Below are 26220 nucleotides of genomic sequence, written 5' to 3'. Positions count from 1 at the left end.
ACCTAAAAAATAAAGTCGAAAGGGATTTAAACTATATTAATATGTCAGCAGTAGCTTCACCATTCAAACTAAAAGTCATGAATACCTGTTGGTTACACACCCATCCATCCTGCTCGACCCAACATAATTTTTTGTTGGCTGCAAGGCAGTAATGAATTGGAAGAGGCAGTCGGATGACAACAATATTACTAACTTACGTCCCTGCAGGTATGTCAGTTCTACCTATTATATCGGTCCTGAAACAAGAGCACTGACGCCTGTTGTGTGGAATTCAACTGATGATTTCTGAAATGAAGAAACTTGCTGGTGACCAAAATATCTGGCATTCCAGATATTTATTCCAGCACTTCAGCCTGCCTATGCTAGTGGTGTCTAAAAGGTGCTATTCGGTGGAAGGGCATTTTCCATAGCAGTCTATGGATGCTGAAGCTACTTTGACAGAATAACTATTTATTACATTTCACTATATGTGAGGCATTAATCAAGCCTCTAGCTATTCTCTTCCATTAGATGCACGTAAAATCGTCCAAACGCTAGTACGAAGCACCGTATCACAATTGTAACTAATTGCTACAATACTGTCAGACCATCCTCGTGACCCTGTCTTTACTTAGCAGCGATGCTGCATTAAAAGGCCCAAGAGCCCTGTGCAATGCAAGGGCGCTCTTTGCTTACAGTGTAAGAACTCCCCTTCAAGGATTGGGTGGGCTGCTTGTACAGAATTCAAGAAACAAAGGTACCCTTTGAAAAAGACACAGCATGCTACCTTAAAGTGTTTGGAACTCTACACACTTCGGGATTGTTCAAAAAAGTATTTTGAGTACGGAAATGTGTACTACAGGAACACTCTTTTACACTCTTACATACGTAACCTTTGTGAGTCATCCCCAAAACATGGATCTCCCTATTAGGCGACTCGGTCCCTTCTGTTTGTAGTAATTATATATAAATATTCCCTGAATGTTGCCATTTTAGATGTCTGGTGAACATTCACAAAGCCATGTAACATTAGGTAAAAGGGTAGTTTAGCAGGGATTCGTTTGTGAACTCCAAAAGGTTCCTTCGATGCTTGGTAACCTGACTTTTTCTCAGGACTTGGTTCTTATTACCAAGCTGTCACCAGTACTCTTCCAGTAACATCGTGATCTAAAGTCGGGAAATGCAGAACATTAAACTTGGAGGACTCACCACTGCCTGAAGCTGCATTTCGATATGGCAGTGATGAAGAGCCTCTGGCTTGGGATGAAGAAGTTAAAAAGGAAAGGCACCACCTTTGCTCGTGTGGCTATTAATAAGCCACAGGGAGGCCTGTGAAAATAAAAAAAGTGGCCGCAGAAAGAGCCTCTAACCACATTCCCAAGGCGCTATGCAATGTGTATGTGTGAGTGTCAGGGAGAGGAGAGCCAGGGCTCACTCCAGAGGGAGAGGGCCCGCTGCCACGTGCCAGCCACGCACAAGAGGCCGAATATGGAGTTCCCGACATAACCCAGTGTCACCGAGCATGATTGGGTGGTTGGGGTGTTGGCAGGGGCTCTTTAACTCTTACTGAATTCGTGTTGTACGTTCTCACTACAGGGAGACTCACTTTTAGGACCAAGTGGTAAACACACGAGTGCACATGGAATCGCATCAGCAAAAAGTTTTTAATACATATCATTGCATTTTTTTCGTTCTAGTTTTTTTATGCAGCCGACTTGCTGTGTTTGACAGCCGATTCTAAACTGCTTTGGATGTTTCTGCACACCAGCTAAATTCCTTTCGTGGATAGCAGCTGACAGGCCTAACTCGATGTAAAGTAAATATACCGAGCTCCTGCCTGCGTCGTGAAGAAGCATTAACTGTGTCAAATCTTGACAACATAGCTTTCGAACAGCTGCTTACTAGACTGGGATCTCTGTATACAAGGTTTCAATGATGTTATAACATACAAACATCTTTTATTTTATTTTATTTTTTTACTAAGAATCAGGATGCAAAAATGTACTCTCACCTTCCGCCAACAAAAAACATGGACAGCGTGCAAAAGACTAGTATAAGATGTACAGAATTTTACAGAATAGGTCTGATTAATGAGAAGATCTTGCTGCAGGTTTCTTTTTTTTGTCCGAAATTAAAGTTACCGTGCAGCTGACAATTAAAGTATTGTTGTATAATCCTTCTCAATGTACAGAAACACCCGGTTACCTTTACAGAACAAGCTCAAACCAGAAGTGTGCCACCATGTCTACACCAGCTCACTTTGTGTGTCTTTAAATTCCTGGACTTCTTTCTGGCTCGGCCCTGTCCGCACTTACAAGGCGGAAACCACCCAAAAGAGTGTTTCTGTAGAGCAACGGTACTCAAAGTACGGCCCGCGGGCCGCCAGCGGCCCCACGGACCTAGCTTGGCGGCCCGCGAGACGCACGCCAAACGCCATATCATAATGGCCGCAATATGTAAACATACGGCGGCCATTGTTTATGGCGTTGCCCTGACGATCCTGGAAGCCAAAGCCCCATAAAAGTCAGCGCTTGCAGCTAACTTTTACGGGGCTTTGGTCGTCTGCTTCCTGTCACCGGCTCCACTTCTGCTGCCCGCCTGCCTGCCTGCTGTTCCACATTTGTGGCATCTTTACAGTGCTTCGAGTCAGGTAAGGCTCTTTGGTTATTTATTTATTTGTTTTTAATGTAGTGTGTGTTACTGGGGTAGGCGTGAGAGCAGATGGCGCTGTGTGTGTGCGCTGTGTGTGTGTGTGTTACTGGGGTAGGGGTGAGAGCAGATGGCGCTGTGTGTGTTACTGGGGTAGGGGTGAGAGCAGATGGCGCTGTGTGCAGATGGCGCTGTGTGTGTTACAATGTTTTGAAAAAGGGGGTGGGGTGGTTGTTCCCCCTCTAAGCCCCGCCCCCTCTAAGCCCCGCCCACCCGGCTGTCACTTCAGTGCGGCCCTCGGCCGCAAACCATACTGCAATTTTGGCCCCCGAGAAAAAGTTTGTGAGTACCCATGCTGTAGAGGGTTCATAAAGGAAGAGCCACACTGGCCACCGTCCACTGAAACCACTGTACACCCGTGGGAGTATACAGGCTCACCCCTGGAGACAGAATGAGCGTATTAAAGGCTGGGATGGAGAAAGAGGAATTAGAGCAGTGAAAAATACTGATAAATATTCCAAATGTTGCTTTTTCTTCTCTATGTTGATACATAAACCCCCTTCTTGAAGATATGCCTATATGGCATGTCTGCGTTCCAACCCACTTCACCAACAAAATCTCTCAAAACAACCAGCAGCATGCAGCCACACTCAGTTTATTGTACATAAAAACTGGATCACGCCACCAAGACGCAGCCATACATCTGTTAGGACCATCGAGATCAGGCCTGGAGGAGCCTGCCCTGGCTTTTCAAAAGATATTGAGATCTCTGACTCGCTGCAGGTACGTAGGGTGGAGGAAGAGGGAAAGGAGGACGTCTTGCAAAATACATTACTACAATGGTGGTACTACCCTAGTCACATATGACTAAATAATCTGCATTTCTCCAAGTTCAAAGAGCAAAAAAAAGGATAGTTGAAAAATCTCTTTCCTGGTGAAAGGCTGAAGTCGCTTTATGTAAACACTGTGGGCCTAGCATGTTTTGTGACCAACATGGAAAACTCTTGAATAAGCATGACACATTTTATTGTTCCATGTTGTCTCAATTGCCTTGGTTGCACATTGGACCCTCGGTGAAAATCCCACAAGCCTGATAACAAATATTTCCAGCACGAACATAGGAACCAACTTGACCCTGTTTTAGAGACCCTGTGAGAGATCCAATTAATTGGCATGGGCGGCGAGGGACACTGGGCATCGGACTAAGTCATTCTGGAGACACTGACAGGCGGCACGGGGTTGGGAACCAGTTCTTCCTAGTTCATAAGGATACTGCTCCCATTAAAAAAATAATCTTCCTGCCAATCCTTGACAACAGCCTTTGTATAAGTAATACTAATTAATATCCTCTCTGTTGTTAACAAGGGGACTTTCATAAATTATTGTTTTAAAAATGTACCTTATACCTAATATATTTAATAAAAATATAGGTAACAGTAACATTAAGCTGTGACTAGTAGATCTTGATACTGATGGGCTTTCCAACATCGAGTGGGCAAGCAAAGACGTGGCCTGACCTCCAATCATAAAGACTCTATGAGAGTCAAAATTAATATTCTCAAATACACAATTTCACCTAAGCTCTTTAAAAAAAAAATGTGTCTCATCATTCTATTTTGATTGTGATTGATCATTATGTAGTGATCTCAGAAAATGCCACTCTTACTGGCCTGTGCCTGATTCAGTAATCAACAGAGGGGAATACTCCGTCACAAACTTGACGGATATCCCGTCCACCGTACTACGATCCCATTCTGTGCTATGGCGATCGTAATACGGCGGACAAGATATCCATTGCGTTTGTGACAGAGTATTCCCTCCGCTGACATCTAAATCAGGCCCTAAAATCCTTAACCGGCATAATGGCTCAAACCATTTCAGGTAGTAAGCATTTGGCCTGATCATCTACCTCTCTCTATCTAAAAACAGGGATTAGAATTGTTTGCATTCATTGAACTGAACCTAGTGGAATTTACAATATCGTATGAAAAGAACCATCTATCAGAACTTCTGTTTACTTGAAGTAATCAGTCCCAATTATTAGAGTCCATTAAAATCCCATGGATAGGTCATTTGGCATTCCTTTTATTATTCAGGAACAACTGGCAGCCATAACAGCAACCCAAACTAGTGCCTTCCTAATTCAAAAAAGATGCTGGAGGAAGGTAACGGTCGCTAAGTTAAAATGCACATTATCTTGTCATCCATTAGATACCCAAACGTAAGACTTTATTGTACAACTTTCATAGTTGGCTACCCACCACCATGAACTCATTCCAGCTGAAGCTGGAAGATTCGGACCTACTAAATTTCACCAATAAATGGCTTATTTCACAATTACCAGAACTGAACAAATCATCAGAAGGATTGAACAATCATTTTGTCAATCACCCGATAATGACGCAACAATGGCTTGCCTCTAACAAGCAAGATACTATAAAGGTATGATAACGTTGTGAAATCCGCTAAATTCTCAGGCAGGTTGGAGAAGGTTTGTAACAAACCTAAACAGGGGTATTAACAATCAGATAAGCTTCAAAACTATCTTCAGCGTCTCTCCATGCTCCACAATATAGGGCATAGACCTGGCTTTATCACAATTTCAACTTTTCTTCACAGTCGTAAACACTGGTTAGCTATTACTTGGTACAAATGCTCGAGTAGTCCTATCTATGTTGTTCCTTTCAATGCACTTTTTCATGTAGATTGATGACCCCCAGCTCCTCAAGGTGAGAGAAGAGTAGAGTAAATGCCATGGCTGTAATTATTCTTATATGTCTGCAGTAGGTATACCAAAGTATTACAATTATTTAAAACTAAATGGCAGCAAATATCCGGCAACCTTAATCTGGCTGTGCACCTACTCATGTGTAGAGGTCAACAATCTGGATTTCAAATTGATTCTAAGCTCTCACCCTGGTTTTTCAAATTTGATGTGTTTAATATTTGCTTCAATTCTTCAGTTTCCCACATAAAAATGATAGGATCAAAACATATGTTTTCTCTAGCCCAAGCTACTGCAATGCACCATACCTTTTTATCTTTCTAAAAACCAGAGTAAAAGCTTCATCATATTCAGGAGACTGCTGGTGCTTGAATTGTACGTGGACCAAGAAGGCATGATCACATAACGCTTCACTGTCCACTCTGTAAATTATAGCACCTAGTACATAAGATCATGCAGTCTAGACTTTCTCTTTTATAAACCACCAGATTTTATAGACAGATTCTCCTGTCCACATTCTTTGCACTTCAGTTGTTTCCTTATTTGCTGAAAGTTTCACAAGGTGAATGATTGTATTTTCTTCTGTTCAGGTATTGTCTCTGTATAACACTATACCTCTACATTTCTAAATGTAGTTCGAACTCCAGAAATGTTGCCTTGCCTTGAAGATCAGGGTGTACTCTCATTGATATGCTGTTCTTGTCATTTACTCCAAATGCAATACAAAGAAGACCCTTGCTAAGGATACTTTTGTAGTAGAGACAGGCACAATTTGTCCACGGTTAGTAAGCTTGCTTCCCATGGCAGATTTATATATGTGTGCCAGATTTTGTTAGCATTGAGAAAGAATTTCTAATACTTGAAGTTCAGACCATGGAGTGAAAAGTTTTATAGTAGAAGTAGAGCAGGCTTACTGCCCAGTGCACATCTTTAGTTTTACAGGAGAAACAAAGTTAGCGTTGTCAGTAACTTCCGAAGTTATATGCCTGTGCTAACGCTACGCCCTTCCTTGTGGTACTCCATCTCAGTACAGCCTCTGCAGCAAATGGGAATTTGACAATGCTTTAAATGGTTCTTTTGTTTATATTATTACATTGCATAGTGAAATGCAGAACACATGTAGTGAACCCTAAATAGAACTTATGCTTTTCACTTTTCTGTGCGGTTCAATATATTTTTATATTGTAAAGCACACACTGGTGTGATGTCTTCTCTTTCAAGTATTTTTTTCATGCTGCGTTGGAGATACAGGCTTTGTGTACAGCGATGTTTCTCATCGGAAGTAGCACTGGGGCAAACTCCAAGCTGGATCACACATAGCAACGGCACAATATCTTCCTGAAAGACCACCAGGGACAGGCAAAGGACTGTCCACTCCTTGGAAAGTAGAAACTGCAGATCCACCCTTTAACCCTGCCATCCACTAAATAACAGTGCTCAGAAACACTAATCTGGACTTCCTTATTAATTATAAGGTCTATAGGGATGTCTAAAGATAGCCTAGTCTCTCCTTCCCCACTTCAGAGTATGGGACTCTTCCCTCCAGCTACAATAATACAACCAATGCACTTCTACTGTCGGGGAAGCTATGCACACCCCTCTCCATCCTGTGCCATGCATAGGGGCATCCAAATGAACCCAATTTTGCTTTGGTAATTTATACTTTGAAGCAAACTTTAAAGGAAAACATCAGAAGACACCTGCTCCAGCATTCGCAGAATAACCTTTAACAAGTTACCATTACTTTTATCATGAGATTACGGCTTCTTTCAAGAGCAGCCCTATGAATTCATCCAGGCATTACTTTATAATTCCAACCGAGGGTCCATCAGCTGTCCTTGCTTTAGCAGTGGTTCAGCAGTAGCCTAGCAGTAAACACACTGTTCGCCCGTTTCTAGGGCCTATCAACTGCACTTAATAGAACACTACCGCATATGCAAACAATGATGTTTAATTCCATAGGGTTGTGTCCTAAGGGTGCATAACTCAAAAGTCTATGCTATGTTCCTAAAACCCTGTCTGAAAATGTTGAACTTGACTTTAAACTTCTGATTGCATCTCTCCAATTTCTTTGAATGACCCTCTCCTTACTTTCTATCCTCTGCATGCCTCATTTCGCTGAACACAGTTTAATGTAAATCACATACAAATGTGCATTAGTCGCTAATATTGTATTTCTACAAATTGCCCACACCTCATCTCAAAGATCACAACCTGTCCTCTTTTGAAAGTCATACCCTGCAACCCAGAAAATACCGAATCTGCTTTACCTCAACTACTAATCCTGCCAACGTTCTGCAAGGAGTCAGATCCTCACCCCCCAACCCAAGATCATACCTAACTCCTACTAATTTAATACACTACAAAAGATACTGTAGTAAATGCATGGCATGGCCTTGGTGAAAGCGCACAACTAGCAGCAATAACCACTGGACTAACCATTAACACAGGGTCCTGGTACATCATGCTGCCTGGTATAAAACACTTCAATGCCTCATCAGGGGTAGTAAGCGCTTGACATATGCAATTACAAATTGTGCGCCACTAACATGGCTCCAGTTCAAAAAGCACTTGACATACACCATATCCAAATGCGAAAAGAGGAAATGCATATATTAGACGTTTGGGTCAAGGTGACAGAAAGAAAGCATCCTTCACCAAGTGTCCTCTTCCAAAAATCTGGAAAAAAAATGAAAAGAAGGAAAGTGATCTACTCTCAGGCTCCAAACGGATGTTGTTAAGCAAATCTCATGGAATGTTGGAAATATTCTGCACATCTGCTCCTCCCTTACAATGTTTGTTCCGCAAATCCCTGATCCTGAAACAATGAGTCAATTCTTCCAAGATTCGAAAAACCATTGATAGTCCCTTGCCACTGGGTTACTGGGATTGTTTCAATGGGATCACCAGTTCAAGTCGTATAATATTATAGGAAAACATCACTCAAAACTACCTAACAAACTGTAACTACTTGAGTATGTGTATATTCAAAGTGAGAAGAGATACGTATCATGCTAGAAGTGGAAAATTACATTACACCCCTAAGTTTGCAGAAGGAGTGCCAGGTATCTTAAATCCCCTGCAAGCCAGTAGGATGTTTGAAGAAAAAGGACCTGAAAGAATTCCCTATTTTGAAAAGAAGACTTCTGCTCCTCTAAACCTTACGATAATATGTTTAACAAGCAATGTCTTCATTACTCACCACATTCATGAGTGTCACCAAATCACAGCACATTTAAGTGGGCCCAAAGATCTTGCACCTTCTTCAGAACATGGCACCTTTTCTTATAGTCACAAGCATTAAAGTGCTGCTGCTCCATCTTGAATTGTTGTCGTAGCCCTTCACTAGGGTTTCAGAAGTTTTCGGTTTACTCTTTGCTTTACACAGGCACCTGGTCACTCAGACAAGGGCTATATTGAAGGTGCACCAAGAGAAAGGTGCATCTGACACAACCACACACTCTCACATGGGAGCCCACGACTCTGGGCAGTTTTGTAATCTAAGGTTATTGCCACTCAAGACTAATACAATCTATTGAGATGATGACCAGTGGTGGGAGGGATAGAGGAATTTCTGTGGCAAAACTCGCAATATGGAGTCATCACTGCATCTTATTCCGAACCCTCCCTGATACATGAATCCATACCACATAGAGCTGAAATGTCGGGACCCACCCACGGGCGCCTGTGGCACCAGAGACTCACAACCCCAAAGAATTTAAAATGGTTTGTAATTTCTGATTCTGCCGGTAATTCTGGTTACTGGGCAAAGCAGGAATACTGAGAATGAAGACTTACGCACTTACTTGTGGGGTATCAACATAATTCCCAAAGTTGCATCACCCATTTTCACACATAAATGTATTCCTCAAAGAAATGGTATGTGTGTGCAAACTGAGTAGAAACGGTCTCCTAACTCCATATTTTCTGAGTGTGCTCCAGAAAGGATATCTTCATATGGGAAAATGTTGGAGTAAATATTCAAAAGCAGTGAAAAGCTGAGAGTTTTTCATGTTCCTTAACTATAAGTATGTTCAATTTTGAGCATAAAGTGTGGGAGATACTTTTTTTCTTATTCTGTTCTATTTTCTGATTAGCATGTCTATAAACAAGGATGTTTAGGAATGCAGGAAAATCTATGATTTGCGTATATTTCCTGTAATTTAGAAATCTAGGCACATTAAACCTACTGCTGTCTAGATTTATGACTTTCCAATGATTAGTATTTACTTAACGACCCAGAATTACTAGGACAAATACCCGAATTTAAATCAGAACTCTGTTTCATAGCACTGTAGGGTGCCTTGATTCTATCAGGACCATAGTTTCATTTATGTCAATTCACCAAAATGCCAGGGATAGCGGAAAGTGACATCACGCGCCTTTTGACCTTTACTTTCACTCGCACAAACACATTCTTACACATATACACAAATTCACACATACACACAATCTCTCTCACATAAACTCACTCACCGGCAAGCATGCAAACAACATACATTTAAAAGCAATTTTTACTTACCTCAGCTACTAGGAAATGTCATCTTCCATCTAATTGTACTTCATTTTTATTACAATAACAGTGTATAATACAATATTATTCACTATTAGTGTGATACAAAAACTAACAAGGAGAGTGCAGCAACAACCGAGCTGCCCTTGTGTCCCTGGCACTGATTTTGCCACCTGTGATGCCTGGATTTGCAAAGTCTGTTCCAGGGGTCGCAGAGGGGAAGCCAGGGGTCGTAGCGACCCCTGGCTACCTCCAGATGACATACATGCATATTTCATCTGTGACCTACGAATCATTATGCAGGCGTTTTGCCTTCACAATTACAACGCCACTATGCAAAGACTAGCATACACCAGGCTTTTTCCAAAAGTCTTGTTTTATCACGGCACAGCAACAACAACGAGCTCAGTTTCGCGCTCCAACAGAGACCTCCTATTGGTGTCGGATGTCAGCTGTATTTGCGCCAAAGGCAAGCTAGGTCCAATTATTCTGTTCAAATACAGCACCGCGGGCGAGTGTTCTGAACAAACTGACGGTAAAAACAAACAAAAACACACAGATCTCGTACCAGGGCGTCCAAACTTCACATTGCTTCTAAAAAAACCTACAATAAGCATTTCTGGGTTTTGTTTGTATGAATCAATTTGACAGGTTACCTTTTTAATCTTTTTGATATCTGGATCCTCGCCTTCTTGGTTGCCTTGATAAGGCCGCATCCGCTCCTTGGTTTTATTAAGAGCAACAATCTAAAAGAAAAGAGCTCTGTTAGAGGTGATCGGACGGCTTCAAAGCGCGTTTAGACAAGGCGATAATTGGCATTAGCTCCCAAAGGCCAGAGATTAATTCTCCTGGAATTGCTGTGGTATCAAGTGATAAGAACCAAGGGATTCAACAACCACCACATCCTCTAGGGGATGCTGAGGACAGCCACTAATCTACAATAGCCTTCCACCTCATGATACCTGCGCCCAAGGCCATACTTGCCTCTTTTCTGTTTGCTGAGCATATTGTGGCTGTCTGTCATAAACGGTCGATCTTCATTGTTAGTCAGAGGGAAAATTATTGAATATTAAAGTCTATCAAGCTTCTAAAGAATTCTGCGTTATATCGCGTAAAATTACGAATTGGGATTTTGAAAAGGTTCTGAAACATCTTTTTTATCAAGACACTAGAACACAACAATTTGAAATGAACTATTCATAAAGCACATTTCACCACAACCTTCACTCTCCTTTCTCGGTTCCTTGACCTCTCTTCCTTCTTTTCTCTTTCTTGCATCTTCTCCCCCTTCAATCTCACCTCTCTCTCACTCTGTCCTCATCCTCTCTCCATTCAAGCTCTCATCTCTACCTCTGTTTGCTCACTCTCCACTCCTCACTCTCCTCTAGACTCTTCTCTTCTTAACTTCTACTTCAATCTTTCATCTCTCCTCTCTCTTACTCCCGCTTTCCCTTTACTACTTTTTTCTACCCTCGCGCTGTTGTACCCTCCTCTCTTGTCACTTTTTCTTTCCTATCAGTTTCCATCTTCTCTTGCTATTCCCTCTCTATTTCTCTTTCCTCTTCCTCCCTTTTCTTTTGATCCCACTCTCCCTCCCCATTCTCAGATCCTATATCACTCTCAGTATTACAATATCGTGAGTAAAAAACAAGTTATTTTCCCTTCCCATTTTGGCAGTCACCAGTAGGTTGTTATAGTTAGGACCTAGGGCCTGATTTAGATCTCAGAGGAAGGAATACTCAGTCACAAACGTGATGAATATCCCATCCGCTATATTGTAATACCCATAGGGAATAATGGGATCATAATATGGTGGACGAGATATCTCTCTTATTTGTGACTGATTATTCCCGTCCACCCTGATCTAAATCAGGCCCTTAGTTTCCATAGATGAAGCGTTTTTTGTTTTGCCAGTAACTTTGGCGCAGATGGACGAATCTTCAAAAAATTTTCAAAACTAGTATGCAACTCACTTTAGCTGCTGCATGGAAAGTTTCGGGTTGATTAGTCAAGTGAGGTCCGAAAAAAAGGGGGCGCCCCCAATACGCAATTTTCCCATGGAGTTTCCCATATGGACTATAGCTCAAACCGCTGATTGGATTTACACCAAATTAAGCAAACACCTAGCTCTTGGTCCAGAAAGAGTCCCTTTTGTAATTTGGTGTAAATCTGTTCAGTAGTTTTGGAGTTATTAAAGAAAAAGAAATATAGATATCTAGGGATGCGGATCTATTTTGTGGTAGTGTGGTCGAGCAGTAGGCTTATCAGAGGGTAGTGTTAAGCATTTGTTGTACACACACAGGCAATAAATGAGGAACACACACTCAAAGATTTAACTCCAGGCCAATAGGTTTTTATATAGAAAAATATGTCTTCTTAATTTATTTTAGAACCACAAGAATCAAGATTTTAGGTAAGTACATAAATTGCAAGTTACATCACACAGGTAAGTATAAAAGTTTGATTTAAAACAGTAATACACACAGTTTTGATTAAAATGGCAATAAGCCATTTTAAAAGTGGACACTGTGCAAAAATCAACCATTCCTGGGGGAGGAAAGTAGTGGTTAGTTTTTCAGGTAAGTAAAGCACTTACACAGTCAGTCTCCTGGGCACAGGCAGCCCACCATTGGTGGTTCAAGGTAATACCGAAGCCACAGCACCAGCAACACAGGTCTGGTCAGGTGCAGAGGTCAAAGGAGGGCACAAAACACATTTGCGCTTATGGAGAACAGGGGTGCTCCGGTTCTGCGCCGTCGGGGAGCAGACCAGGGGGGGTTTGTAGAGCACTGGGACACACACACCCAAGCCCACAAAACACACCCTCTGCAGCACTGGGGCGGCAGGGTGCAGTGGGCAAATTAGGTGTCAGGTTTGCTGTAGAATTCAAAGGAGTGACCCGGGGGGTCACCCTGGCGATGTGGCTTCTTGGGCCAGCCACTGACTGGGCTAGGATGAGGGCCGCCTGCTGGTCACTCCTGCACCGGTAGGTGGTTCCTCTCAGTCCTGGGGGCTGCGGGTGCAGTGCTTGGTTCAGGCGTCGGGTTCCTTTGTTACCAGGCAGTCGCGGTCAGGGGGAACCTCTGGATCCTGTATTCAGGAGTCACCGTGGGGGTGCAGGGAGGTTGACTCAGGGTGTCCACGTCATTGGAGTCACCTGGGAGTCCTCTCTGCGGTGTTTGTTGTCCTGGACTCGAGCTGGGGGCGTCAGGTGCGGAGAGTGAAGACTCACGCTTCTGGCGGGAAGTGTGAGTCTATTTAAAGTTGCTTCTTTGTTGCAATTTTGTTGATGTTTCTGGACAGAGCCGTTGTCCTTGGGAGGTTCTTGGACCTTTAGGTGCAGGTGAGTCCTCTGAGTCCTCAGAGGTCGCTGGTCCAACTGGATACGTCGCTGTGCAGGTTCTTTGAGTCTGGAGACAAGCCGGTAGGACTGGGGCCAAGCCAGTTGTCGCCTCTGTCATCTTTGCGGGGCTTTCAGGTCAGCAGTCTTTCTTCTTGTTGTACGTTGCAGGAATCTGATTTCCTGGGTTCAGGGTCGCCCCTAAATACTAAATTTAGGGGTGTGTTTAGGTCTGGGGGGCAGTAGCCAAAGGCTACTGTCCTGGAGGGTGGCTACACCCTCTTTGTAACTCCTCCCTGAGGGCAGGGGGACACATCCTTATTCCTATTGGGGGAATCCTCCAAAACCAAGATGGAAAATTTCTTAAGGGAGGGGTCACCTCAGCTCAGGACACCTTAGGGCAGTGGTCTTCAAACTTTTTAATGCTGTGCCCCCTAGTTGAAAAATAAAAATCATTGGGCCCCCCCCCTCAGACTTTTTCACAATTACTTTAGAAAGATGGCAATGTTTAAATATGTCTAAACTTAATTAAACATTGCAGTTAAATACTGTGACCTTTTTAAAACTGCTATAACATGCTTCTGCTTAAAACAAAGGCATGTTATCTGTATAATATTTCTTTTGGCCAGAGTTTGGCGCCCCCCCCTAGGATCACTTGAGGCCCCCCAAGGGGGTCCGCCCCCCAGTTTGAAGACCTCTGCCTTAAGGGCTGTCTTGACTGGTGGGTGACTCCTCCTTGTTTTTCTCATTATCTCCTCTGGACTTGCCGCCAAAAGTGGGGGCTGTGTCCGTAGGGGCAGGCATCTCCACTAGCTGGGATGCTGCAACAACAGGCATGAGCCTTTGAGGCTCACCGGCAGGTGTTACAGTTCCTGCAGGGGGGAGTGAGAAGCACCTCCACCCAGTGCAGGCTTTGTTACTGGTCACAGAGTGACAAAGGCACTCACCCCATGTGGCCAGTAACTCGTCTGGTTGTGGCAGGCTGGCAGGAACTGGTCAGCCTAACACTAGGAATTGGACTGGTATACAGGGGGTCTCTCTAAGATGCCCACTGTGTGCATTTTTCAATAAATTCCACACTGGCATCAGTGTGCATTTATTGTGCTGAGAAATTTGATATCAAACTTCCCAGATTTCAGTGTAGCCATTATGGAACTGTGGAGCTCGTAATTGACAGACTCCCAGACCATATACTCTTTATGGCAACCCTGCACTTACAATGTCTAAGGTTTGGTTTAGACACTGTAGGGGCATAGTGCTCATGCAACTATGCCCTCACCTGTGGTATAGTGCACCCTGCCTTAGGGCTGTAAGGCCTCCTAGAGGGTTGACTTACCTATGCCACAGGCAGTGGGTTGAGGGCATGGCACCCTGAGGGGAGTGCCATGTCGACGTAGTCATTTTTTCCCCACCAGCGCACACAAGCTGTCAGGCAGTGTGCATGTGCTGAGTGAGGGGTCCCTAGGGTGGCTTAATACATGCTACAGCCCTTAGAGACCTTTCCTGGCCACAGGGCCCTAGGTACCAGGGTTACCATTTACAAGTGACTTATCTGTGTGCCAGGGCTCTGTCAATTGTGGGAACAAAGGTACAGTTTAGGGAAAGAATACTGGTGCTGGGGCCTGGTTCGCAGGATCCCAGCACACTTTCAATCATATCTGGCATCAACAAAAGGCAAAATGTTAGAGGGTAACCATGCCAAGGAAGGCATTTCCTTACACTGAGGAACTCCAAAAGTCACAGAATGACATGTAGAAAAAGCTCAGCCTGAGGAAACTTGAAAGGTACAACTGAACCAAGCCAAGGCTTTCCCCTAGATCTCCAGTTGCATAAGTCTCCCCATGAGTATATCATGGGACACAGTATTGAAGGCAGTGGTGAGATTGAGTAAAATCAGTGCTGCCGTCTTGCCCCTATCTAGGAGCTGCTTAAGATGTTCTGTGACTTCTAAAAGGGTGGACTCAGTAGTGTGTCTTGTTCAGAACCCTGACTGGGAGTCGTGTAAAAGAATTTTGATACTCCACGAAAGCAGAAAGTTGTCTACAGTTATGTTTTTCTACAAGTTTAGATATATTGGGGAGCCGGGAGATAGGTCTATAATTAGACCAAACATCAGGATCTATATTAGTTTTCTTCAGAAGAAGAAGAGCCATGGCATGCTTTCACTCCTGGGGGTTAGAGCCCTGCTGCAGTGAACAACTGAGAAGTTTTACCAGGAGAAGCAGAATATCTGGATCTAAAAGACAGAGCTTGGCAGGGATAAGGAGGTCCTTTGGGGATCCCAGTCTTATAGATTGTTCCAAAGACACAAATATGGACACGTCCAGAGTATCCCACGAGACCAGAGTGTGTCGGGTAGGAGGAAGGTTATCCGAGACCAAAGTGATCAGGAAGCAGCGGAGTAATATCTGTTCAAGAAGAGTCTCCGCTTCATCTCAACAAGGATTGCTGCATGTCCTGCACTTTGCTCCCCAAAAAAAAAAAAGATGCCAATTCCTCGCATCGAACCTGGGATAGAGCAGCTGCTGGGGAAATCCTGCCAGGATCACAAAGCTCACTAACTATTCTAAAAAGTGTTCTAATCTGAACAGAAAAGAAAGTGGCACAGACCAATCTATATCAGCTACCATTGATAATATCAATGCAACATTTGCTGTAAAATTATTGATGAGCAAACTGTACATGATGGGATCGCAAGTTACAGTTACCTTAGGGCACGAGTTATAAGAATAACTTTAGAATTTCAAAGGTTTGTGTAGTTTCAATTGGTTTTGTATAGAAATAATAAATTAGGTTTTCTAACTATAACTAAGCTTAAAAACCTATATATATATATATATATACATATACATATATCTTACTGCTGGTGGCCAGTAGGTAGTTATAGTTAGGACCTAGTTTCCATAGGAAAATAGTTTTTTATTTATTTGCTAATAACTTTGGCGGCGTTTGACGAATCTTCACAAATTTTTCAAAATTCGTTTGCCACTCACTTCAGCTGCTGTGTGGAATGTTTTGGAATGATTTGTCAAGCAGGGGCTAAGCAAAAGGCAAAAGACCCAAAAAGTGGTTTCCCATAGGGATTTTAGACAGTCTATAGTCCGAACCACTGAACAGAATTACACCAAATGTGGCAGAAAGCTAGAACTTGGCTCAGAAAGATCACTTTTTGTAATTTGGTTTAAATCTGTTTATTAGTTTTGGAGTTATTAAAGAAAAAAGATTTAAGTATATCTAGAGGCGCAGATCCACCACCCATCCACTTTGGTGGATTTGCGGATCCATGCACCAATAGCAATGCCATGATTGGCTGGCTGCAACCTACCAGGAAAGTTGAGGTCGCCATTTCGTCTATCGACACTCGGTGCAGAGGGGTTAAGATAATATGAGTTATAAGGGGTCATGATAGGGCTATCCTGACCTCATAAGACTAATGGAGGGGTCTGTGAAGGACCCCTCATGGGCAAGATCTTTTTTGAGGTGCACGAGGACCCAATTAGAAAAAAAACACCCACTCAAAGAACCACACACCTACTCACACACCCATACAATCACTCACACACCCACTCACAGACCAACAAAACCACTCACACTCCCTCTCACAGACCCGCATAACCACTCAGACACCAACTCACAGACCCACAGTCACTCACACCCCCACTCACACACTGACTCATTTACTCACACCCACATACACACCCACATACACCCACTCACACACCCATCACAGCCACTCACAGACCCACAGCATATGGTTGGCTGCATGCAGGGGGTTGGGCAGCAGGTCCGGGCCGTTGACCAGGCTCTGTTGCCAACAACCCCCCTCACCATGCACAGCCAAATGCCATGCATAGAGTGGGGTTGGCTGTATTCAGGGGGTTGTCCACAGGCCCTGAGACCAACCACCTCTGCTGGGCATGGCCAAAGGCCGTGTGCAGTGTGGGGTTGGCTGTATGCATAGGTTTAGCTGCAAAGCCTGGCCATTTCTTCTGTTGCTGTATATAGGGGCATCTTTGCCCTACAGGGAGGTGAGAAGGACTGGCCTTCCAGCTCAGTGCACCCAGGATTGAGAAAAAATTGGCCTACTGGGATAGGTGTGACAAATTGTGCTGTAGTCTACCTGTAAATCTTCTGTTGTGTTAATTGGGCCGGTCTGCACGAGGCAGTATAAAATAAAAATAAAAATGGAGTTTGATGATGACTGTGAGGCTCTGTTGAGTGACCTTTTTAGTAAAGGAAGAAGTGAAAGACAAAAAGAAGGCCCGTCAGGGACAAAAGTGAGGGCCTTAAAGACATATTTATCGGACTTGAAAAGGTGAAAAAACAAGAGCTTGCCAAATGGTGGGATGGGGCAACTTTGAAGAACTACATTGATAAACATATTCCACGGGACCTACATATACGTATATTTCCTAGATTCGAAGATTTGGACATGCATCTCTTGAAGGATCGGGAAAAGGCCTCTATGAGGCCTCATACAGGATGAAGAGAATTCTGATTACAAAGTCTGAAAGAAAGGTCAAGAAACTAACGGAGGAAATAATTAAATTGAAGAAACAAATCTAAGATCAAATCTATACAATGCGATAAAGAAAAATTATGATAGTCTGAAGAAGGAGATAATGAGTTATCAGATATATTTGAAGGACAAAAAATTAAGAAAGATCAAAAGGAATGATGGTGACCATGAAGGAGGAAGAATTTTCACTATTGCCAGGAAATATGACAATCCTATTGGTTGAAACAGGAGCAGCAGATAGAGGTGGTGCAAGAGAAGCAAGTATTTCATCAAGCAGTACCTCAATGCCATCAGTAGAAAATGATGCAGGAGAAGGGCCAAGTAGGGAAGATTGGAACAAATCCTCCTTTTTCCAATTTTTTAAGGGAGGTTCAGCTTGTAGAATCTGGGCAACAAGAAAAAGGGACAGGACAGAAGAGGGGAAGAACCAGGACGGAAGGAAGGAAACATAAGATCAGGGGTTCAAACCAGACAGCAGACAAGGGTAATACAATCAAAGAGGAAAACCTAGTTGCAGGATTGGCACCAATTAGCACAACAAATGATAAATCGGACAAATTGAAAATTGTTAACCTGTCATCTAGGACTCTGTCAGAGGATGAAATCAACGTTGTTAGTAAGGGACTTTACCTTCTACCAAACACAAAAGTGCATTTTTGTTGATTTGCATGTTGATTTGTACACATTTGTGAGAAAATTTAAATTAAAAAAGTATTTTAATGGGCATACACGTATGTCTGTGGAACCTTGTGAAGCATCTAATATTTCTACTTTTACCATAGCAGACATTAGAGATATACACATGGTGATGACATTAGATGATTGTGAAAGTGGGGAGGACTTAACCCAAATGATGAGGGACTTGGAAGTACATGAAGATCTATTTGTCAATAGTGGTTTGAAAACCCCTCCAAAATTCATTCCACTATCCGGTCACAATACAACCTTAGATGAATTTTATTGGCGTGTAACCCTAGAGCTGTACAACTTGAAGGATCAACATTGTGAAACTAATAAGTGCAGGCACTCTTTTCATCTGACAAGAAGGGACAGGGAGGTAATTGCCAAATTAAGAGATGACCCCAGAATTGTGATACGTGAAGCAGACAAATGGAGCAATGTCGTTATGATTAACACAATGGATTAAATGTGTAAAATCAAGAGGCAACTGCCAGACCCTGAGTGCTATGAAAGGTTAAAAGATGACCCCATTCCTAAGACAGAGAGGCATATTAATGCACGGCTAAATGGTTAATATGAATCATGTCTCCTTAGTGATCTCGAGTATAGGTACCTTAAGGTGGATTCCCCTAGATATCCATGCATTTATATACTATCAAAAATTCACAAGGCTGCAGAATTTCCTCCTGGGAGGCCACTTATTTCAGGTATTTGATCACCTACAGGAGCACTTGGCTCAGTATATTGATGGGTTTTTACAGCCCTTTGTGAAGAATTTACCCTTGCATTTATGAGACAGTAAGGATGTCCTTTGTAAATTGAAGGGCTTCCAGTGAGAAAGTGACGACATAATGTTTGTAACCATGGATGTAGAAAGTTTGTACACATCCATTAAGCTTGAATGTCGATTGGAGGCACTCAAGTTCTACCTGAACAAAAGAAATGCTAGCCATTTTGAACATACTAGAATGCTATTGAAAATGTCAGAAATGGCATAACCATGAGTGTTTTTACATGATAGAGCTTGGTTTCTCCAAAAACAAGGGACAGCAATGGGTTTGAGGATTCGCACCATCATACGCAAACCTTTTCATGGGCCTCTATGAATGGGAACATGCTTTTGGTCCTGTGGCCTGGCACTGCACCAACAACATTATCTTTTACTGCAGGTATATTGATGACATACTGATGCTTTGGAATGCCACCAAAAATGATCTCCTGCCTTACCATACTTTTCCTATTAACAATCAAATTAATGTGAGGCTTACTCTCAAATATGATAAGCGGGAGATTATATTCTGGATTTACGACTTTTATTTCAGGAAAATATCATACAGAGTGATTTAAATGTGACACAAACAGCTTTTAATAGTATATTACATGCCTCTAGTGCAATTCCCAGATCCTCTATAGAGGCCATCCCTTATAGGGAGATGGTAAGGGCAAGCTGCAACTCAGCCAGGATAGAGGTTTTAAGAGGAGGCTGCAATTGAAAAAAGCAAACTTTGTGGACAGATGTTACAGTGACAAATGTTTACAGAAAGCTGAAACAAGGGCTTTGAAGTTGGATTTAAAATAAACCTTGAATAATATCCAGAAATGTAAAAATGTAAGGAAGGGTGAAGTACTTTTCATAACCCAATATAATGCCTATATCAATCATGTGTATGATATTTTGAGGAGAAGTTGTCACATATTTAATTCTGTGTCATTACCAGATGGACTGAGTCTCAAGAGACCTAAAGTTGTGTATCATAGGGGATTGCCACTAAAAGATCTTTGTGTCCCACCTATGTACAAAGAAACTGAAATTACATTTGAACTAATCCTGGATTCCTGGGAAACCCAAACGCTTTTACACATGTGAGGCCTGTCATGTTTGTCAATTTGGGAGGAATAAGACTGTCAAATGTCGACATACCAAACACAAATGAGTATGTAATTTCAACTTTCATCAATTGCAATACCACGAATACTGTGTACATATTAGGCTGTGCATGTGTAAAGTCTGTGTGGGTAAAAGTAATCATTCTTTTAAACTTAGAATCCAGGAGCATTTAAAAGCTATAAAACACTGTGCTAAAAATATCCAGTGGTGACCCATGTGTGGAAAGCTCATCCTACTGATGAAGTTTGGTTTAAAGCATTGGAGCATGTTCAAAAGATGCAGAGGTGGGTCAATCAATCAATCTCAAGGTGCTAAAGGGGGTAGTAGCAGTTCATAGGAAGGGGGTTAAAAGGAAACTTTACTGTCCATGCAGAATCAAGGTGGATCTGCAGATGAAGGACAGGGCTTAACTCCAATGATGAATTTCATCACTTTCTGTGACAATAATATCATAGGATGTGATAAGACCACTATTTGGGACAAATGCATCTGGCAGAACAAAGGGGGATTTGCGGACTGAGGACAATGTTCACGGGTACTAAATCCTATAATTAATTTTAATTACTTTGTGTGACAACAATATGACATCAGTATGTGATAAGATTGCTCTTTGAGACAAATGTATAGGAGGAAGTGCTGAAGGTGAAATCTAGACAATGGGGTGTGACCTAAGGTTGTACCACATATTATGTTTACTGAATGAGTGACATATGGGCATGTCGTGCTGAAACCGTGATGAGTTGTTGTTTGGGACACATGTATGGGAGGAGATGAATCCCTCTGACCAGAATGATTTGAACCCCAAAGAAGGGGAATACTTGTAGAGAAAAAAATGCCAACCAGTATAATTCACCAATATGGCTGCTAAGGCAAATGATATGGCACTAACATATTGCAACAAAAAATAGAACGTTTTCATTTATTGCTGTTTTAAGCTTTTCGATTTCAAAAAGATTTGCAAGCAGTAGTGGTAAAAATGGTCACGATAAGTGAATATTACCAAAATATTAGCAGTTAGATTTCAATGGTACACCAGCATTGGAAATCCATAAGTCCTGAAGTCAGTATCTTTATGGAGCGCGTACAGATTAATATGGCTGACATGAGGAATACGAACATTAACATTCACTGGCAGTTCTGTATGAATATATAGGGTGATATACCCGTATATTAAGCAGATTTAAACAAAACAATCCCATATGGTGATCTGAGTTTTTATGACTTAGAAGAAGATGGTGACCAAGCACGAATACATGTATTATGCAAAGGTGCATTATAGCGTCATATTAGGAAGCCTGAATATTTAAAGATGACCGCCAAAGACAAATACAACCAATTAGAGGTGTTGTTTGGCAGCCATGCACCCCCATGGGAAGATGGGAGGCTAGTCACATTTGCTGTGCTGACGTGTTGTACAGTGATGTAGGAATGGAAGATATTGTGGACTCTGAGGGAGAGGAGCCTCCATGATACCTCTAGTTTAACTGAATGTAATGAAATGAATTTTCTTACATATGGCTCGTTTGTGCGGCAGACAATTAAAAAATTCATGTTATAAGATGGCCGCCAAGCTACACAGGATATTCAAGGGCAGGAGCACTATGGCACTGTGGGTGCAGCTTGCTAGAAGGAGAATAAAAGATCCTATGATGGCGTACTGCTGTTGTTTAGCAATTCCAGGATATGCTGCAGTGCCACTGATAGTGGGGTACGTGTGCCCACAAGGTGGGAAAGGTAGGCTTTTTGAGGTTGGATAAATGGATGTGCACGTTGTGTGCTGTGAATGTAAAGGTATATGGGGATATGAGATATCATAACTCAGAAGTAGAGAGTGTCCCATTGAGACCCATTATCTGGTCGTATGGAAAGATATACAAAATGTTTGTACTCCAAGTGCTATATAAAGATGTAGGGCTATACGAGGATATGACATATTGTAACTTAAAAGCAGGGAGTGCTCCGTTGGGATCCACATTCTAGTTCTGTGTAAGGAGATGTAATGGCATAGTCTTGAATGCGTGTGTATTTTATGTGCTAAGAATGCAAAGCCATATGGGGATATGAGATATTGTAATTTAGGATGAGATAGTGCCCCATTGAGACCTCTTTTTTGGTCTTGTGTAAAGATACATAAGGGTATAATTTTAACTAATGAGGTATTTCAGCAGCTTAGGTAGACAAGATGTTTGCTGCACATGTACTAGGACACTGAAGGTGCGGCTCGCTGTCAGGAGGCTTGATAGATCCTCTGATGACATGCTGCGTTCTTCTTCTTTTTACAAATTTAGAATTTGTCACAATGCCACCGCCGGGTGGGGGGCGAGGTGCCTACAAGGTGAGTAAGTGCCCTATTGAGACCTATTTTTTGGTCTTCTGTAAAGATACTTAGGGGTAGAATTTTTATTAATGAGGTAATTTGGCCGCTAAGATATACAGAATATGTGCTGCACATGTACTAGGACATTGAAGGTGCAGCTCGCTACCGGTGGGCTTGATGGATCCTCCGATGACGTGCTGCGTTCTTCTTTTTATAAACTTAGGATCTGTCATAATGATGGGGGCGAAGGGTATTAAGCAGGCAAGATTGGTACTTGAAGTGCTGCCCAGTGACTTAGAAGGAATGATCGGTATCTGTAGAATATACAAGGATGGCGTGATAATTGAGACGATTTAAAAAGTGAGTTGTTTTTGGTGTTTTAGTACCCCACTATGGTCCCGGTAATATTAAGATGATTGCCAGAATAAAGGCGTTATTCATAACTTATGTGAGAACATATGATGGACACAATTGCACTGAATTTTTAGAGACTGACCTAGGATTGTGTACTACACAAAACATGTACATAATATCTGGGCTCTAATATAACCTGGAGGAAGTGTAAATGAATGGGTGGTATAAAATAAAATGGTGTAATGTATAATATTTTTCGCAATCTGAATAACTAGGAGGTATTCAAGTGGGTCACACAAGAGATTACTGTAATTTACTTTCAGATAAAGGACACTTTACATCAAAACTATACATAGGTAGTTATATAAAGAAAAGTGAATGTGTGTCTGTATTCGAATGTATGGCCCCCACTTGTAAAGCATATTGGATGGGTATCAAGGATGAGCCATAAAAAATGGCAATATTTAAAAAATAAATTGAATAGATGGATATTTATAATGTACAATGTATTCAATTTCATCTACAAAATCTGAATTGGCTAGTTTAAAGTAATGTATTAATGGCATGTTGATTACAAAGATGACATAGCAATGGTTTCCCATTTGAAGCCTCAGCGTGTTTACACATGGAGATTTATTACTGAAACGTGAAAAGTGACTAATTTACTAAATATTTTGGATGTCTGCAGCTCAAGATGGATGTGAGGTTTTAATTGTAAAATATATTTGTATGGGAGGGTGTTATTGTAATTTGTAGCCTTGAAGAAGTCCTTGAATGGGATCTAACGGTTAGGCCTTGTGGAAGGGAAGATTGATTTTGTTATGAAAAAAAAGAAGGATTAAAGAGCGAAGAAAATTTTGAAAAACTAAATGGACTAAGAAGTTAATATTTTATGTAACAATAACTAGCGGCCTAAGGAAACTTTAACTCATGACCTCACTATGCACTGCTAATTACCCCACATATTGCAACACTCATGACATCTTTGATAACATCATTGATAATGTCACTGTAATATTTGCATTAAAATGTTTGAGTAAAAAACTGTGCAGGACGGGGAAGCGAGTTACAGTTACCTTAGGTTGCGAGCTAGTCCCTGTAACATTTGGTTTCTTAAGTGAATATATATATATTGGAAATTCACGAAAAAAAACCAAAGGTTAAAGTGACGTTAACGTTAGGTTCAGATTTTTCACGCACAAAGCCATAGAAATTCAACAGTTATACTTCTCTCAAGACACTAACTCGTGCCCTAAGGTAACTATAACTCGCGCCCTCGGCATGAACTGCTACTTACCCCACATATTGTATCAGTAATGACATCTTCTATGACCTCATTTAGACTATAACCCTAACAATTGTAATAAATTAATAAAAAAATATTAATGAGAAAATTGTGTGTGTATATATATATATATATATATATATATATATATATGTACATATATATATATATATATATATATAACTGAAAAACAAAGGTTACAGGGATGTTATAGTTAGGAAATAGAATTAAAAAAACATAGACAGTCACTTAAAAAACCCCAAGGTTACAGGAACGTTATAGTTAGGCTCACATTTAAAATGTACAAAACCATAGAAATTTATCAGTTATAGTTTGAGTTACCTCAAGTAACTATAACTCTTGCCTTACAGTAACTATAACTCACTCCCCAGCCATGCAGTGTTTTCATCAAAAATGTTACTAAAAATATTACATTGATATTATCAATGATGTTATCAAAGGTGTCATGAGTGCTGTAATTTTTGGGTTAATTAGGAGTGGATGGCAAGGGCACGAGTTATAGTTACCTTAGGGCACGAGTTATAGTTACTTAAGGTAACTCCAGCTATAACTGGTGGCCAACCCCCTATGAGCATCAAATCTTGCAAGGCCTTCACCTTCACCCATGCGTAGCAAAGTATGCACGCAAGACCTGGCCTGCAGCCAGACCCTGTGACCAAACCCCCAACCCCATGCTATGCAGGGCCCTTTCGGAGTGCACAACAGGAGTTGGCTGCTGCCTCTCTGGGTGTGAGAATGTGTGTGAGAGGGTGTATTTGGGGGTGAGAGTGTCCGTAAGAGTGTCTGTCTGGGTGTGAGAGTGCGTACATCAGTGTTTTAGTGGGTGCACCAGTGTGTGCACAGGTATGTGAGTGGGTGCATGAGGGTCTGACTGGGGCTGTGAGTGGGTGCACAAGGGTTTGAGTAGGTCTGTGAGTGGGTGCATAAGTGTCTGAGTGTGTGTGTGTGTGGGGGGGGAGAATGATTGAAAGAGAGAGAGACAGAAAAAGAGAGTGAGGGAGAGAGCTAGACAGTTTTTAGGCTTTGCTGTATGATATACTTATAATGATATATTTCTGGGCCAATTGAAAAGAAATATGTATTTGTCATTTAAAAAGAGTAGGATCACCTTTCAGAATGAGCCTTAACCATTGTTGTTAAAAAAAAAAGAAGGGAAATAAGTCCGGCTGGACTACAACCCTCAACGTTCAGTGTACTGAGCTAATCATGTTTTTTTCTTTCTATTTTTGTTCGCCCTGCCACTAGGTATTATATTTAGGACCTAGTTTCTGTAGAAAAAGGTGTTTTTTGCTTGCCTATATCTTTGGTGCTGCTTGACAAATCTTCGTGAAATGTTCCAAAAACCTTTGACAGTCATGTGAGCTGCTGTTCGGAAAGTTTCGGGGTGACCTGTCAAGTGGGGGCTGAAATAAAGGGGTGTTGAAATTTAGAGTATTTTAAATGTTAATTCCCATAGGAAAAAGCGATAGCGCCAAAACCACTGGACAAAATAACACCAAATTTGGTAGAAAGGTAGCTCTTGGTCCAAAAAAACAAAACCTTTTTGTTATTTGGTGTGAATCAGTTCATTAGTTTTTGAGAAGTTTAAGGAATCCCAAATTTGTATATCTAGGGACACAAAGGATTCATGACCCCTCCCGATCACGTGCTGAGATCTGATTGGATACCAACACTTCAACAAGGAAGTTTTGGCAGCCCTTTTTTTGAGGTTGCCCCACGGTCCCACCCCATTTTTAAAACTGTATTTTTGATTGACCTTTACGGCTACCTGGGACCGCTGAGGGAGCCTCAAGGCCCCCCTGCGGCCCCGGCCAGTTCCCACCTTTTGCGGCAGTCGACTTTGCTCCAGCAACCAAGGAGCTACTTTAAGTAGCAGCTCCCTGATTGCTGGAGAAATGTTCTCATCTGTCTTCCCTGCACGCATATCTGCGGGCAGGCAAGACAGATAA

At 41.9% G+C, this 26220-nt stretch overlaps 1 protein-coding gene across 1 annotated transcript in view; it reads right to left on the bottom strand.

The window, feature by feature from the left end:
- The window catches only part of RASGRF2 (Ras protein specific guanine nucleotide releasing factor 2), a 1901930-nt gene that overhangs the window by 1368226 nt on the left and 507484 nt on the right, over positions 1-26220 (bottom strand). Inside the window, exon 4 of the mRNA XM_069224559.1 lies at positions 10523-10612. Coding sequence (XP_069080660.1) covers positions 10523-10612 — 90 coding nt within the window. The remainder of the gene's footprint in view (positions 1-10522; positions 10613-26220) is intronic.

This window comes from Pleurodeles waltl, chromosome 1_1, assembly GCF_031143425.1.
Source record: "Pleurodeles waltl isolate 20211129_DDA chromosome 1_1, aPleWal1.hap1.20221129, whole genome shotgun sequence".
Classification (NCBI taxonomy): Eukaryota; Metazoa; Chordata; class Amphibia; order Caudata; family Salamandridae; genus Pleurodeles; species Pleurodeles waltl.
Note: the sequence above shows the minus strand (reverse complement) of the source record. Positions and strands in the feature narration are given on the sequence as shown.